Source organism: Tachyglossus aculeatus, chromosome Y4 (assembly GCF_015852505.1).
Source record: "Tachyglossus aculeatus isolate mTacAcu1 chromosome Y4, mTacAcu1.pri, whole genome shotgun sequence".
Taxonomy (NCBI): Eukaryota; Metazoa; Chordata; class Mammalia; order Monotremata; family Tachyglossidae; genus Tachyglossus; species Tachyglossus aculeatus.
In genome coordinates this window covers 8337605-8352288 of record NC_052096.1, presented here as the reverse complement: position 1 = coordinate 8352288, position 14684 = coordinate 8337605, and the positions used below count along the sequence as shown (strand labels likewise).

The following is a 14684-nucleotide window of genomic DNA, read 5'->3' as shown; positions in this document are numbered from 1 at the left end:
TAGGTTGGGGGAGACGGATAGTAATATAAAAAAATTACAGATATGGACGTAAGTGCTGTGGGGCTGGGAGTGGGGGATATAATAATAATGGCATTTATTAAGCGCTTACTATGTGCAAAGCACTGTTCTAAGCGCTGGGGAGGTTACAAGCGCTTAGTACAGTGCTCTGCACATAGTAAGCGCTCAATAAATACAATTGATGACAAGGTGATCAGGTTGTCCCACATGGGGCTCACAGTCTTCATCCTTATTTTACAGATGAGGTAACTGAGGCCCAGAGAAGTTAAGTGACTTGCCCAAAGTCACACAGCTGACAAGTGGTAGAGCTGGGATTTGAACCCATGACCTCTGATGCCAAAGCCCGTGCTCTTTCCACTGAGCCACGCTGCTTCTGGGGAGTAAGTTAGGGTGACACAGAAGGAAGTGGGAGAAGAGGACAGGTTGGGGGGGGCTTAATCTGGAAAGACCTCTTGGAGATGTGCATTCAATAAAGTTTTGAAACTGGGGGGAGTAATTGTCAAATTTGAGGAGGGAGGGCATTCCAGGCAGGAGGCAGGACCTGGGCCAGGGGTTGGTGGCTAGATAGATCAATCAATCAATCAATCGTATTTATTGAGGGCTTACTGTGTGCAGAGCACTGTACTAAGCGCTTGGGAAGTACAAGTTGGCAACATATAGAGACAGTCCCTACCCAACAGTGGGCTCACAGTCTAAAAGATGAGTCTAAAAGATAGATGAGACATGAGAATCAGTGTGGCTCAGTGAAAGAGCACAGGCTTGGGAATCAGAGGTCGTGGTTTCTAATCCCAGCTCTACCACTTATCAGCTGTGTGACTTTGGGGCAAGTCACTTCACTTCTCTGTGCCTCACTTCCCTCATCTGTAAAATGGGGACTAAGACTGTGAGGCCCCACGTGGGACAACCTGATTACCTTGTGTCTACCCCAGCACTTAGAACAGTGCTTGGCACATAGTAAGCACTTAACAAATACCGTTATTATTATTATTATGGAGGCCCAGTGGGAAGGTTAGCACCAAAGGGGCAACATGGGCAGGTTGGGTTGGAGCAGGAGAGTAGCGAGTTGAGGTAGGAGGGGGCAAGGGGATGGACTGCTTTAAAGCCAATGGTGAGGAGTTTTTGTTTGATATGGAGGTGGATGAGTAACAACTGGAGTTTTTGGAGGTATTGAAGGCCCAATTCCCCCAAGAGACCTTCCCTGACTAAGCCCTCATTTCATTTTCTTACATTCCCTTACATTCTTTTAGACTGTGAGCCCACTGTTGGGTAGGGACTGTCTCTATATGTTGCCAATTTGTACTTCCCAAGCACTTAGTACAGTGCTCCGCACACAGTAAGCGCTCAATAAATACGATTGATTGATTGATTGATTGATTCCCTTCTGCATCACCCTGACTTGCTCCCTTTATTCGTTCCCCCTCTGGGCCCACACCACTTACGTCCATATCCATCATTTATGCATTTATACTAATATCTGTCTCCCCCTCTCTACTGTCAGCTCGCTGTGGGCCGGGAATGTGCCTGTTATATTGTTGTGTGGTCCTCTCCCAAATGCTCAGTCCAGTGCTCTGCATGCAAGAAGAGCTCAGTAAATACAATTGATCGATTGATTGATGGAAGGTAGGGATCATGTGGACAGAGGATGTCTGTCAGACATACATGTCTGTCTGTATGTATGTTTGTACATATTTATTACTCTATTTATTTATTTATTTATTTTACTTGTACATATCTATTCTATTTATTTTATTTTGTTAGTATGTTTGGTTTTGTTCTCTGTCTCCCCCTTTTAGACTGTGAGCCCACTGTTGGGTAGGAACTGTCTCTATATGTTGCCAATTTGTACTTCCCAAGTGCTTAGTACAGTGCTCTGCACATAGTAAGCGCTCAATAAATATGATTGATGATGATGATGATGATAGTGTTTTATCGTACTCTCGTTTAGTACAGTGTTCTGTGCACAATAAGCGCTCAATAAATATGACTGGCTGGCTGGCTAAAAAGCAACCGTCATGCCCGCCCAAGTGCTCGGTACGGAGTTCGGCATGAGGTGGGCGCTCAGTCAATCCCACTGACTGCCTTGGGGTCTCTCAGTTCTGAGGGGAATTGAGGTGAGGATGGGAGAGAACCAGGGAGGGTTCCCCGGAGGAGGTGGGGTGGGGAACAGTAATAATAACTGTAATAATTGCAGTATCTGCTAGGCTCTTACTAAGTGCCAGGCACAGTACTAAGCGCTGGGGCGGATGTGAGCAAATCGGGTTAGGTGCTGTCCCTGTCCCACGTGGGGCTCATGGGCTCAATCCCCATTTTTCAGATGAGGTAACTGAGGCCCAGAGAAGTAAAGTGACTTGCCCAAGGTCACACAGCAGACCAGTGGTGAAGTCAGGATTAGAACCCATTACCTTCCAACTCCCAGGCCCGTGCTCTAAAAAATCCACCCAAGCGCTTAGTCCAATGCTCTGCTCAAAAACGTCAGTTCATGTGATTTGTTGACTGAAGGCTGGGGAAAATTTTGCCTGCAGTTGAGAAAGAGAGAGAAAAAGAAAGAGAGAGAGAAGGAATGAGAGAAAATGCTTGTGTCCTCAGTTTCCCCCTTGATAAAAAGGGGATTGAGTACGGCCTGGAGAGTAAATTGGGCAGGGAACACGTCTGCTATTTCTAGCAGATCATACTCTCCCAAGAGCTTCGTACAGTGCTTTGCGCGTGGTAAGAACTCAGTAAATACGACTGATCGATTGAAGTGAGCAGAACTGTTATGCTGTAATGTCTCTTGTCGAGAGCTCTTCTCTAAACTCTTGAAGTGGTCAGAATTCTGTATTAGTCGTGATTAAAACAGGAAGAGATTTCGATTTCCTTTCTTCCGAGCATTACAAAAGACCCAACACAAGCCATAACTTGGCTCCTAAACCGTGACTGAAAGCCACAAGGCCTAATTCAGGAATCACTCCCTCTCTCTCCTCCTTCTCTCTTTCCCAGGATTCTTGGGGAGATTTTTCCCTATTTATGTGGGAGACTCACTGGGGACTCGGAGATACATTCCTGAAAAAATAAATGCCCCTTAGAATGATTTGAAAACCTCACCCAAACCTCTGGGTTTGTGAAACTTCCTTCCTGGTTGTGTAAAAATGGACTTTTGCTAATAGTCGCCTTTTTCACAACATTTTGACCCCTAGCTGTTGATGATTGATGCCTGTCTACTTGTTTTGTTTTGTTGTCTGTCTCCCCACTTCTAGACTGTGAGCCCGTTGTTGGGTAGGGATTGTCTCTATCTGTTGCCAAATTGTACTTTCCAAGCACTTAGTACAGTGCTCGGAACACAGTAAGCACTCAATAAAAATGATTGAATGAATGAATGATGATAACAAGAGGCAGAAGAGAAGCAGTGTGGTCTAATGGATAGAGCCCCGGGCCTGGGGTTTAGCGGTACTTGGGTTTTAATCCTGGTTCTGCCATTTCCCTGCTGCATGACCTTGGCCAAGTCACTTCACTTCTCTGTGCGTCATCTGAAAGATGGGGATTAAAACTGTGAGCCCCATGTGGGACAGGGACCGTGTCCAGCCTGATTAGCTCGGCTCTACCCCAGCACTTAGTACGGTGCCTGGCACATAGTAAATGCCTAACAAATACTAATTTTAAAAAATGACGGGGGTCCTCATCCTGGCTCTGGCACTTGCCTGCTGTGGGACCTTGGGCAAGCCACTTCACATCTCTGGGTGTAAAATGAGACCCAGAGAATAATAACTGGGGTATCTGTTAAGCGCTATGCACCAGGCACTACACTGAGTGCTGGAGTGGATACAAAGCAAGAAGTGAAGTGACTTGCCCAAGATCACACAACAAACAAGTGGTGGGATGCGAACCCAGGTCCTCTGACTCCCAAGCCCAACGATCTTTCCACTAGGCCACGCCGCATCTCTCCCTCCCTCTCTCTAGTAATAATAATAATAATTATCGCAGTACTTGTTAAAAACTTACTAGGTGTCAAGCATGGTTCTAAGCGCTGGGGTAGATACAAGTTAATCAGGATGGATACAGTCCCTGTCCCATATAGGGCTCATGCTCTTAATCCCCATTTTACAGATGAAATAACTGAGCCCCAGAGAATAATAATAATAATAATAATAATAATAATAATAATGGCATTTATTAAGCGCTTACTATGTGCAAAGCACTGTTCTAAGCGCTGGGGAGGTTGCAAGGTGATCAGGTTTTCCCACATGGGACTCACAGTCTTAATCCTCATTTTACAGATGAGGTAACTGAGGCACAGAGAAGTGAAGTGACTTGCCCGAGGTCACACAGCAGACAAGTAGCGGAGCCGGGATTAGAAGCCAGATCCTTCTGACGCCCAGGCCCGGGCTCTATCCACTAAGCCACACTGCTTCTCTCTCCCTGACAGACCCTGTTTAGAATTTAACCAAAAAAGCACTTCATTAAAAGCCAATCTAATAAAGAAAACCCTGGGGCAGATGAGGCGGGAGGAGATGTAGAAGGTTTCCTGGGAATCTTGGTTTCTCTTTACTATTCATTCATTCAATCGTATTTATTGAGCATTTGCTGTGTGCAGAGCACTGTACTAAGCACTTGGAAGAGTACAAAAGAACAATAAACAGACACATTCCCTTGGGCTGAGTCCGGACCTAAATGTTTGGATTACGCTCTTCCAAGTGCTTGAGAAGCAGCGTGGCCTGGTGGCTAGAGCCCGGGTCTTGGGAGTCAGAAGGACCTGGGTTCTAATCCTCGTTAGGCCACTTGTCTGCTGAGTGACCTTGGTTCAGTCACTTCACTTCTCTGGGCCTCAGTTCCCTCATATGGAAAATGGGGATGAAGACTGTGAGCCCCATGTGGTACAGGGATTGTGTCCAACGTGGTTAGCTTGTATCTTCCCCAGTGCTTAGTACAGTGCCTGGGACACAGTAAGCTCTTAACAAAAACCATTTAAAAAAAACCTCCAAAAAGAAAAAAATGTAATTATTCCGATTCTATCCCAAATTCACTCTATTTCAGGCTGAGCTGTTCCCTTTTTCATCTCAGGTGCAAGTAGCCTTCTGGCCTTCTCTGCCCAAGACCCACCTCCCTCCCTCTCCACCCCACAACGCTTGTGTAGATATGTACATATGTATAATTCTATTTATTTTTATTAATGATGTGCATACATCTATAATTCTATCTATATATCTATAATATATAATCTATAATATACATTGATGACTTGTTTTGATGCCTGTTTCCCCCTTTCTAGACTGTGAGCCCTTTGTTGGGTAGGGATTGTCTCTATCTGTTGCTGAATTGGACTTTTCAAGTGCTTAGTATGGTGCCCTGCACCCCGTACTTAGTATGGTGCTCTACACCCAGTAAGCACTAAATAAATACGATTGAATGACTGAATGAAGTGTGAGTGAATGAATGATGGCCCCTTAAATGTCTGTTTATTGCCGTACTCCACTCTTCCAAGCGTCTCTGAGCCCCCTTGTTTCTCCGCCACTCTCCGGTAAGTGGGACTTCAACCCGGCGTTGATGGCAGCTAGTGGTGAGAGAAGAGGAGGCCGAGGACTGTGGGAATCAGCATGACCAGCCATGAGGAGCAACCGACTTCAGAGGTAGAACCTGTCAGAAGAAGAAACCCATCGATATCTGTTCTGTCGTACTCTCCCAACCCCTTAGAACGGCGCTCCGCACACAGTAAATGCTCTGCAAATATCGCTGATAATCGATTGAGCGATCAGGGGTATGTATTGTGAACCTGCAGCCGGCTACAAGCTTCTCTCATCCACGTGAGAAGTCTTTTTCATTCATTCAATCGTATTTGTTGAGCACTTGCTGTGTGCAGAGCACTGTACTAAGCGCTTGGGAAGTACAAGTTGGCAACATAAAGAGACGTTCCCTACCCAACCGTGGGCTCACGGTCTAGAAGGGGGAGATAGACAACAAAACAAAACACGGGGACAGGTGTCAAGTCCTCAGAACAAATAGAATTAAAGCTAAATGCACATCATTAACAAAATAAAAATAAGTAAATATGTACAAGTAAAATAGAGTAATCTTTATTTGTTGTTTATGTTTATTATTCATAATAAAATAGAGCAGTAAATAAATCCAAAAATAAATTTTTGGAGGAAGTGGGCAGCCCTGAGGTTTCGAAGAAATGGGGGAGGGCTTTTCAGGGGTTGGGGGAATGGCCCTGAGGATGACTCAGATCAGACTAGGATAACACAGGAAATGATAATTTGATTGAATGAATGAATGAATAATAACAATGATAATAATAATGGTACTTGTTAAGCACTTACTATGTGTCTAGCACTGTACTAAACACCAGGGTGGATACAAGATAATCGGGTTGGGCCCAGTCCCTGTCCCACATAGGACTCCCAGTCTCAATCCCCATTTTCCAGATGAGGTAACTGAGGCACAGAGAAGTGAAAGGACTCATCCGAGGTCACACAGCAGACAAGTGGTGGAGTCAGGATTAGAACCCAGGTCCTTCTGGCTCGCAGGCCCGAACTCTAGCCGCTAGGCCGGAACGCGGTGCTGGCAGCGGATTGGAATCCTCCTGTAATCACTCCTCCTCCAAGAGGCCTTCCCTGACTTAAACCCTCACCACCCCTACATCCTCTCTCTTCCGCCTCACCCTTACGCTTGGATTTGTAGGCACCTGTTATAGTCACCCCACTCTGAGCCCCACAGCACTTACACCAATATCCTTCATTGGTTTCAATGTCCGTCTTCCCCTCTAGACCGTAAGCTCCTTGCGGGCAGGGAACGCGTCTCCCAAATCTGTTATAATAGCCTTCCCCGACTAAGCCCTCATTTTTCCTCTTCTCCCACTCCCTTCTGCATCACCAAGCGCTGGGTAGATCCAACATACTCAGTCCGGTTTAAGATGAGGTAGCCGAGGCACAGAGATGGGAAGAGACCCGCCCAAGGTCCTCAGTTCCCTCATCTGTAAAATGGGGGTGAAGACTGTGAGCCCCATGTGGGACAGGGATCGGGTCCATCCTAATTAGTTGGGATCTACCTAAGCTCTTGATACAGTGCCTGGCCCATAGTAAGCGCTTAACGAATACCGTGAAAGAAAAAGAAAGTGGTAGAGCCAGGAGTTGAACCCAGGTCACCTGATTCCCAGGACCGGCCAGGCTGCTTCTGGGAGCTCCACCTCCTCAGACGGGATCCTTCCCCACACCTCACCTGGAATGCAGGAATCTGGAAAGCAGGTCTTGTTCTCGGCCGAGCTGCCGGGGTTTTCGGCCCGGCAGGTGTAGCAGACAGTCCGTCCCTGGGGCTCCTTTGTGCCGTTGAGGATCCAGTTGCCCAGAAAAAAGGAGCTGTTGAATCGCCAATAGAAGTTGAGTGGTCCCGGAGTTCCGGTCTGGCATTCCAGAACGAAATGGCACTTCCCATCCATCCTGGTCCGGTTGATGACCTCCACGGTGACATTACTCACTTTGTCTGGTGGGAAGGAAGGAAGGGAAGTGCGGAGGGGCGGGGGGAGAGGCAGACAAAGAGGTCATCATCATCAATCGCATTTATTGAGCGCTTACTATGTGCAGAGCACTGTACTAAGCACCCCTCACTTACCTGTAGTGCGTGACCCTGGGCAAGTCACTTCACCTCTCTGGACTGTAAGCTTGTTGTTTTCCTTGGCCCCCCCTCCCCTCTGCGTCTCCCCAACTTGCTCCCTTTGCTTCCACCCCCGCCCCACAGCACTTGGGTATACATGTACATATCGATAATTCTATTTATTTCTATTGATGCCTATTTACTTGTTTTGATGTGTCCATATCTATAATTCTATTTATTTATATTGATGCCGGGAAGCAGCGTGACTTAGTGGAAAGAGTCCGGGCTTGGGACTCAGAGGTCATGGGTTCTAGTCCTGGCTCCGCCACTCATCAGCTGTGTGACTTTGGGTAAGTCACTTCACTTCTCTGGGCCTCAGCTACCTCATTGGCAAAATGGGGGTTAAGGCCGTGAGCCCCACATGGAGCAACCTCATTACCTTGTATCTACCCCAGTGCTTAGAACAATGCTTGGCACATAGTAAGTGCTTAACAAATACCATTATAATTATTATTATTATTTTGATGTCTGTCTCCCCTCTTCCAGACTGTGAGCCCCGGTGTGGGCTGGGATTGTCTCTTTTCGTTTCTGAATTACATTCATTCAAATGTATTTATTGAGTGCTTACTGTGTGCAGAGCACTGTACTAATTACACTTCCCAAGCACTTAGTACTGTGCTCTGCACACCTCCTTCCCTTCCCCACAGCACCTGTATATATGTATATATGTTTGTACATATTTATTACTCTGTTTATTTATTTATTTATTTAACTCGTACATATCTATTCTATTTATTTTATTTTGTTAGTATGTTTGGTTTTGTTCTCTGTCTCCCCCTTCTAGACTGTGAGCCCACTGTTGGGTAGGGACTGTCTCTATATGTTGCCAACTTGTACTTCCCAAGCGCTTAGTACAGTGCTCTGCACACAGTAAGCGCTCAATAAATACGATTGATTGATTGCACACAATAAACGCTCAATAAATGGGATTGAATGAATAAATGAATGACAGGGGATGTGTCGACCGACTCTGTTGTAGTCTCCTCTCCCAAGCACTTAGTCCAGCGCTCTGCACAAGGTAGGCGCTCAGTAAATACCACTGATTAAAGCTTGAACTTCCTCTAGACTGTAAACTCGTTGTGGGTGAGTAAACGTGCGGGTCAACTCTGTTATATTGCCCTCTCCCAAGCGCTTGGTACAGTACTCTGCACATAGCGCTCAGTAAATATCCTATTGAACTCTCAAAGCACTTAGTCCAGCGCTCAGCACGCAGTAAGCACTCAATATGTACCACTGATTGAGCCACAATCTAGTTTAGCCTGTAAATTCATTGTGGGCAGAGAATATATCTATTTTATTATTATAGTGCTCTCTCCCAAGTGCTTAGTACAGTGCTCAGCACAGAGTAGGCACTCGATAAATCAAATTGATTGATGGATTGATAGTGGTGAGTTTGCAGTTCATTCATTCATTCATTCAATCGTATTTATTGAGAAGCAGCAGGACTTAGCAGAAAGAGCCCAGGCTTGGGAGTCAGAGGGTGTGGGTTCGAATCCCAGCTCTGCCACTTGTCTGCTGTGTGATCTTGGGCAATTCACTTCACTTCTCCGTGCCTCAGTTCTCCCATCTGGAAAATGGGGATTGAGACTGTGAGCCCCATGTGGGACAGGGACCGTAGCCAACCCAATTTGCTTGTACCCACCCCAGCGCTTAGTATAGTGCCTGGCATATAGTAAGCATTTAACAAATGCCATAATTATTGGAGAAGAAGCATGGCTTAGTGGAGAGAGCATAATCCCGGCTCCTCTACTTGTCTGCTGTGTGACCCTGGGCAGGCCACTTCGCTTCTCGGGGCCTCAGCAGACTCATCTGTAAAATGGGGATTGACTGTGTGAGCCCCATGTGGGAGGGACAACCTGCTTACCTTGTACGTACCCCAGTGCTTGGCGCATAGTAAGCACTTAACAAGTGCCATCATCATTCCCCCCTTCTAGGCCGTGAGCCTGTTGTTGGGTAGGGATCGTCCCTCTTTGTTGTTGAATTGTACTTTCCAAGCACTTAGTACAGTGCTCTGCACACGGTAAGCGCTCAATAAACACAACTGAATGAATGAATGGCACATAGTAAGCACTTAACAAATACCGTAATTCTTCTTATTATTATTATTATTAAACGACAGACGTGGACGTAAGTGCTGTGGGGATGGGAAGGGGGGATGAATAAAGGAAGCAGTGTGGATCGGGTGGGTTTGGAGGCTGAAATTCCCACAGGAGAACCCCAAAGCGAGAGACCGACATCTCCCCCTCCCCCCTCCATCAGGCCTCAGTTTCCCCCCACCCCGCAACCTCGGCCGGGCCCTATCGGGCTCTCTTACCATACACCCTCAGCTTGAGCATCCAGCGGTTCTGAACATTGTTCATGTGTGTCACCTTGAGACCGTACTGTCCGCTGTCTTCCTTCTGTAGACCGGTCAGCCACAAGGAGCCATTGCTCTGGGAGAACCTGATCCGGTTGTTGAAGTGCGGAAAGATTTTCACTTTCCCGCCCCCATTATTTTTCCACTCTAGGATTTCCCAGGTGCTGTTGAAGTCCCAGACAATATCTTGGTATTGTTCGGGGAGTTCCTCAGGGGATTCCAGGAGCACCGATCCATTGACTAGTCCCACCACGTCCGAAGTCGATAAACCTGTGGAGAGGAGAAACAGCATGGCCTAGTGCATGGGAATCAGGAGAACCTGGGTTCTAATCCCGATTCTGCCACTTCTCTGCTGGGTGGCCTTGAGCGAGTCACTTCACTTCTCTTGTGCCTCAGTTCCCTCATCTGGAAAATGGGGTATTTAGACTGTGAGCACCATGTGGGACAGGGACTGTGTCCTACTTGGTTATCTTGTATCCACTCCAGCGTTTAGAACAGTGCCTGGCACAAAATAATAATAATAATGAGAAGCAGCATGGTGTAGTGGATAGAACATGCGCCTGGGAGTCTGAAAGTCATGGGTTCTAATCCTGCCTCCGCCACTTGTCTGCTGTGTGACCTTGGGCAAGTCGCTTAACTTCTCTGGGCCTCCATTCCCTCATCTGTAAAATGGGGATTAAGACTGTGAGCCCCACATGGGACAACCTGATTACCTTGTATCTACCCCAGTGCTTAGAATCAATCAATCAGTCAATCGTATTTATTGAGCGCTTACTGTGTGCAGAGCACTGTACTAAGCGCTTGGGAAGTACAAGTTGGCAACATATAGAGACAGTCCCTACCCAACAGTGGGCTCACAGTCTAAAAGTGCCTTAGAACAGCACTTAACACATGGTACCACTTAACAAACACCATTATTATTACATGTATATTATTATTATTATGGTATTTGTTAAACTCTTACTATGTGCCAAGCACTGTTCTAAGCACTGGCATAGATACAAGGTAATCAGGTGGACACAGTCCCTGCCCCACACGAGGCTCGCGCTCAATCCCCATCTTCCAGATGAGGTAACTGAGGCCCAGAGAAGTGAAGTGACTTGCCCAAGGTCACGCAGCAGACAAGGGGCGGAGCAGGATTAGAACCCACAACCTCCGACTCCAAAGCCCATGCTGCTTCCCAAGTAAGTGCTTAACAAATGCCATCAAAAACAAACAAAAAACGAAATCTGCTTACCGAGGCCTACTTTCCGACCCTCCGCTCTTATCAAATTATATGTTGCCAACTTGTATATGTTGCCAACTTGTACTTCCCAAGCGCTTAGTACAGTGCTCTGCACACAGTAAGCGCTCAATAAATACGATTGATTGATTGATTGATTTCCTGAGAGCCTACAGAGTGTGCTGGGTTGTTTACCAAGAGACCGGGAGGGAACACGGAAATCAATCAATCGATGGGAAGCATTGTGGTCTATTCATTCACTCATTCCATCGTACTTATTGAGTGCTTACTGTGTGCAAAGCACTGTACTAAGCACTTGGGAGAGGACAATATAATAAACTGGATAGAGCCCGGCCCTGGGAGTCGGAAGGACCTGGGTTTTAATCCCAGTTCTGCCACCTGTCTGCTGTGTGACCTCGGACAAGTCACGCCACTTCTCTGGGCCTCAGTCGCCTCCTCTGGAAAATGGGGATTGAGACCGTGAGCCCCACGTGGGACCGGAACTGTGCCCGGCTTGATTAGCTTGGATTTACTACAGAGCTTAGTAAAGTGCCTGGCACACAATAAATGGTTTAACAAAAACTCAGTCAATCAATGGTATTTATTGAACGCTTGCTGTTTGCAGGGCACTGTACTAAGCGCTTGGGGGGGTAAAACACAACAGAGATGGTTCTCACATCCCCAGCTCCCAACAGAAAGAAAATGCCCTTCTCCTGCCCTTAGAGAGCTTTCACTCTTAACAGGGGACAGGGCAAAGTGAGAAGCAGCATGGCTAATGGTTTTGTACATATTTATTACTCTATTTATTGATTGATTTATTTTACTTGTACATACCTATTCTATTTATTTTATTTTGTTAGTATGTTTGGTTTTGTTCTCTGTCTCCCCCTTTTAGACTGTGAGCCCACTGTTGGGTAGGGACTGTCTCTATATGTTGCCAACTTGTACTTCCCAAGCGCTTAGTCCAGTGCTCTGCACACAGTAAGCGTTCAATAAATACGATTGATTGATTGATTGATTAATGGAAAAAGCCGGTCCCTGGGAGCCAGAAGAACTGCATTCTAATACTGGCTTCACCACTTGCCTGCTGGGTGACCTTGGTCGAGTCACTTAACTTCTCTGGGCTTCAGTTTCCTCATTTGTAAAATGGGGGTTCGATACCCGTTAGCAGCGTGGCTCAGTGGAAAGAGCATAGGCTGGGGAGCCAGAGGTCGTGGGTTCTAATCCTGACTCCACCGCTTGTCAGCTGTGTGACCTTGGGCAAGTCACTTCACTTCTCTGGGCCTCAGTTCCCTCATCTGTAAAATGGGGATGAAGACTGTGAACCCCGCATGGGATAAGCTGATTACCTTGTATTACCCCAGGCCTTAGAAGAGTGCTCGGCACATAGTAAGCGCTTAAATACCAACATTATTATTATTATTATTATCCCTCCTACTTAGACTGTGAGCCCCATGTGGGACAGGGACTGTGCGTGATCAATCAATCAATCAATCAATCATATTTATTGAGTGCTTAGTACTGTGTGCAGAGCACTGTACTAAGTGCTTGGGAAGTACAAGTTGGCAACATATAGAGACGGTCCCTACCCAACAGTGGGCTCACAGTCTAAAAGGGGGAGACAGAGAACAAAACCAAACATACTAACAAAATAATCTGATCTGACTATATAGCATATAGTATATAGTATATATAGTATATGATCTGACTATATAGTATCTATTGGACTAGTGGCTAGAGTCCGGGCCTGGGAATCAGAAGGTCCTGGGTTCTAATCTCATTTCCACCTCTTGTGTGCTGTGTGACCTTGGTCAAGTCGCTTAATTTCTCTGTGCCTCATTTACCTCATCTGTAAAATGGGGATTGAGACTGTGAGCCCCGGGTGGGGCAGGGACTGTGTCCAACTTGGTTTGCTTATATTCATTCAATCATATTTATTGAGCGCTTACTGCACGCAGAGCACCTTACTAAGCGCTTGGGAAGTACAATTCAGCAACCAGTAGAGACAATCCCTGCTTACAACGGGCTCACAGTCTAGAAGAGGGGAGGCAGACAACAAAACAACTAAACAGGCATCAATAGCATCAATAGAAATAAATAGAATTATAGATATATACACATCATTAATAAAAGAATAGAATTATGAATATGTACATATATTGTAGAAAGATAATCCGGGCGGCAGGGTGAAGTATAGAGTGAAAGGGGGAGAGACAGGAGGATGGGAGATCAGAAAGGAGGCTGATGCAGTAATCCAGTCGGGATAGGATGAGAGACTGTACCAACAAGGCAGCAATTTGGATGGAAACGAAAGGGCGGATCTTGGCGATGTTATGAAGGTGAGACCAGCAGATTTTGGTGATGGTTTGGATGTGTGGGGTATCCACCCCGGCACTTAGTACAGTGCCTCGCACTTAGTAAGCACTTAACAAATACCATAATAATAATAATAATAATTCTAATAATATTGCAGTGCTTACTATAGTGTTTAGCACATAGAAAATGCTTAACAGATGCCACAACCTAGATCCTCTGACTCCTGGAGCCAGGCTCCATCCAGTTGGCCACATTGTTTGTCTATTTGTTTAGCGCTTACCATGTGCCAAGCACTGTACTAAGCGCTGAGGTAGAAACAAGGTCATCAGATCATCATCATCATCATCATCATCATCATCATCATCAATCGTATTTACTGAGCGCTTACTGTGTGCAGAGCACTGTACTAAGCGCTTGGGAAGTACAAATTGGCAACATATAGAGACAGTCCCTACCCAACAGTGGGCTCACAGTCTAAAAGGGGGAGACAGAGATCAGACACTGTCCCGATCCCACATGGGGCTCTCAGAGGAAACGCACAGACAGAATGGATCAAGATCAAAATCAATCACTACAAATAACAAATCAATCACTACAATGAATCTGCTTCAGGGGGCGGGGGGGGCGTCTGGGGTGGGGTCAGCTTGAGGGTCGGGGCCCGGTCCCCGCAAAGGAACGCCCACCCACCCATCCCTCCCTCCCTGCCCCCGAGACCCCATTTGAGCCCCAGAGACGTGGGCCTCAAAAAGTGATCCTTTCCATCACCGCCCCCCAACTTCCTTCCTCTCCAACGGTCCACCCCGTTTTCTAGAAAGACACCCGCCAGGGCCCCAGGGGAGGAGGGGGCTTACGGCACCTCCTGAGATGCTCCAGGTCAGAAGCAGCAGCGACGACGACCATAACAGCCCCCTGTGGAACATGGCACTTTCACCTGCAGGGCTGGGAGGGTCAGTGGCCACAGAATCACCCTGCCCGTTTTTCGGACCGCTTAGCTGAGCACCTCAGGGGCTGGCCAACTCTGTGCTCCCTCAGATAGCACCCACTTTGCCGCCATCCACCTTCCTCTTCCTCTTCTTCCACTGCTGTGGGTGAGGCAAGAGGGAGGGAGACAAAAGGAGGTCTAAGACCCTTCCGCTTAGAAACAGTTATAAC

The 14684-nt window shown here is 46.7% G+C and overlaps 2 protein-coding genes across 2 annotated transcripts in view; one reads left to right on the top strand and one right to left on the bottom strand.

The window, feature by feature from the left end:
- Positions 1 to 5436: 5436 nt before the first annotated feature.
- On the bottom strand, positions 5437 to 14452 carry CD48 (CD48 molecule). The gene is made up of 4 exons (XM_038768444.1): positions 14389 to 14452; positions 9953 to 10264; positions 7207 to 7467; positions 5437 to 5625 (listed from the first exon to the last, which is right to left on the bottom strand). Exons 1-4 carry the CDS (start codon positions 14450 to 14452, stop codon positions 5543 to 5545), a joined length of 720 nt encoding a protein of 239 aa, XP_038624372.1. The 3' UTR covers positions 5437 to 5542.
- The window catches only part of LOC119946962 (SLAM family member 5-like), a 40553-nt gene continuing 40319 nt past the window's right edge, over positions 14451 to 14684 (top strand). Inside the window, exon 1 of the mRNA XM_038768442.1 lies at positions 14451 to 14479. Within this exon, the coding sequence (XP_038624370.1) occupies positions 14451 to 14479 (29 nt within the window). The remainder of the gene's footprint in view (positions 14480 to 14684) is intronic.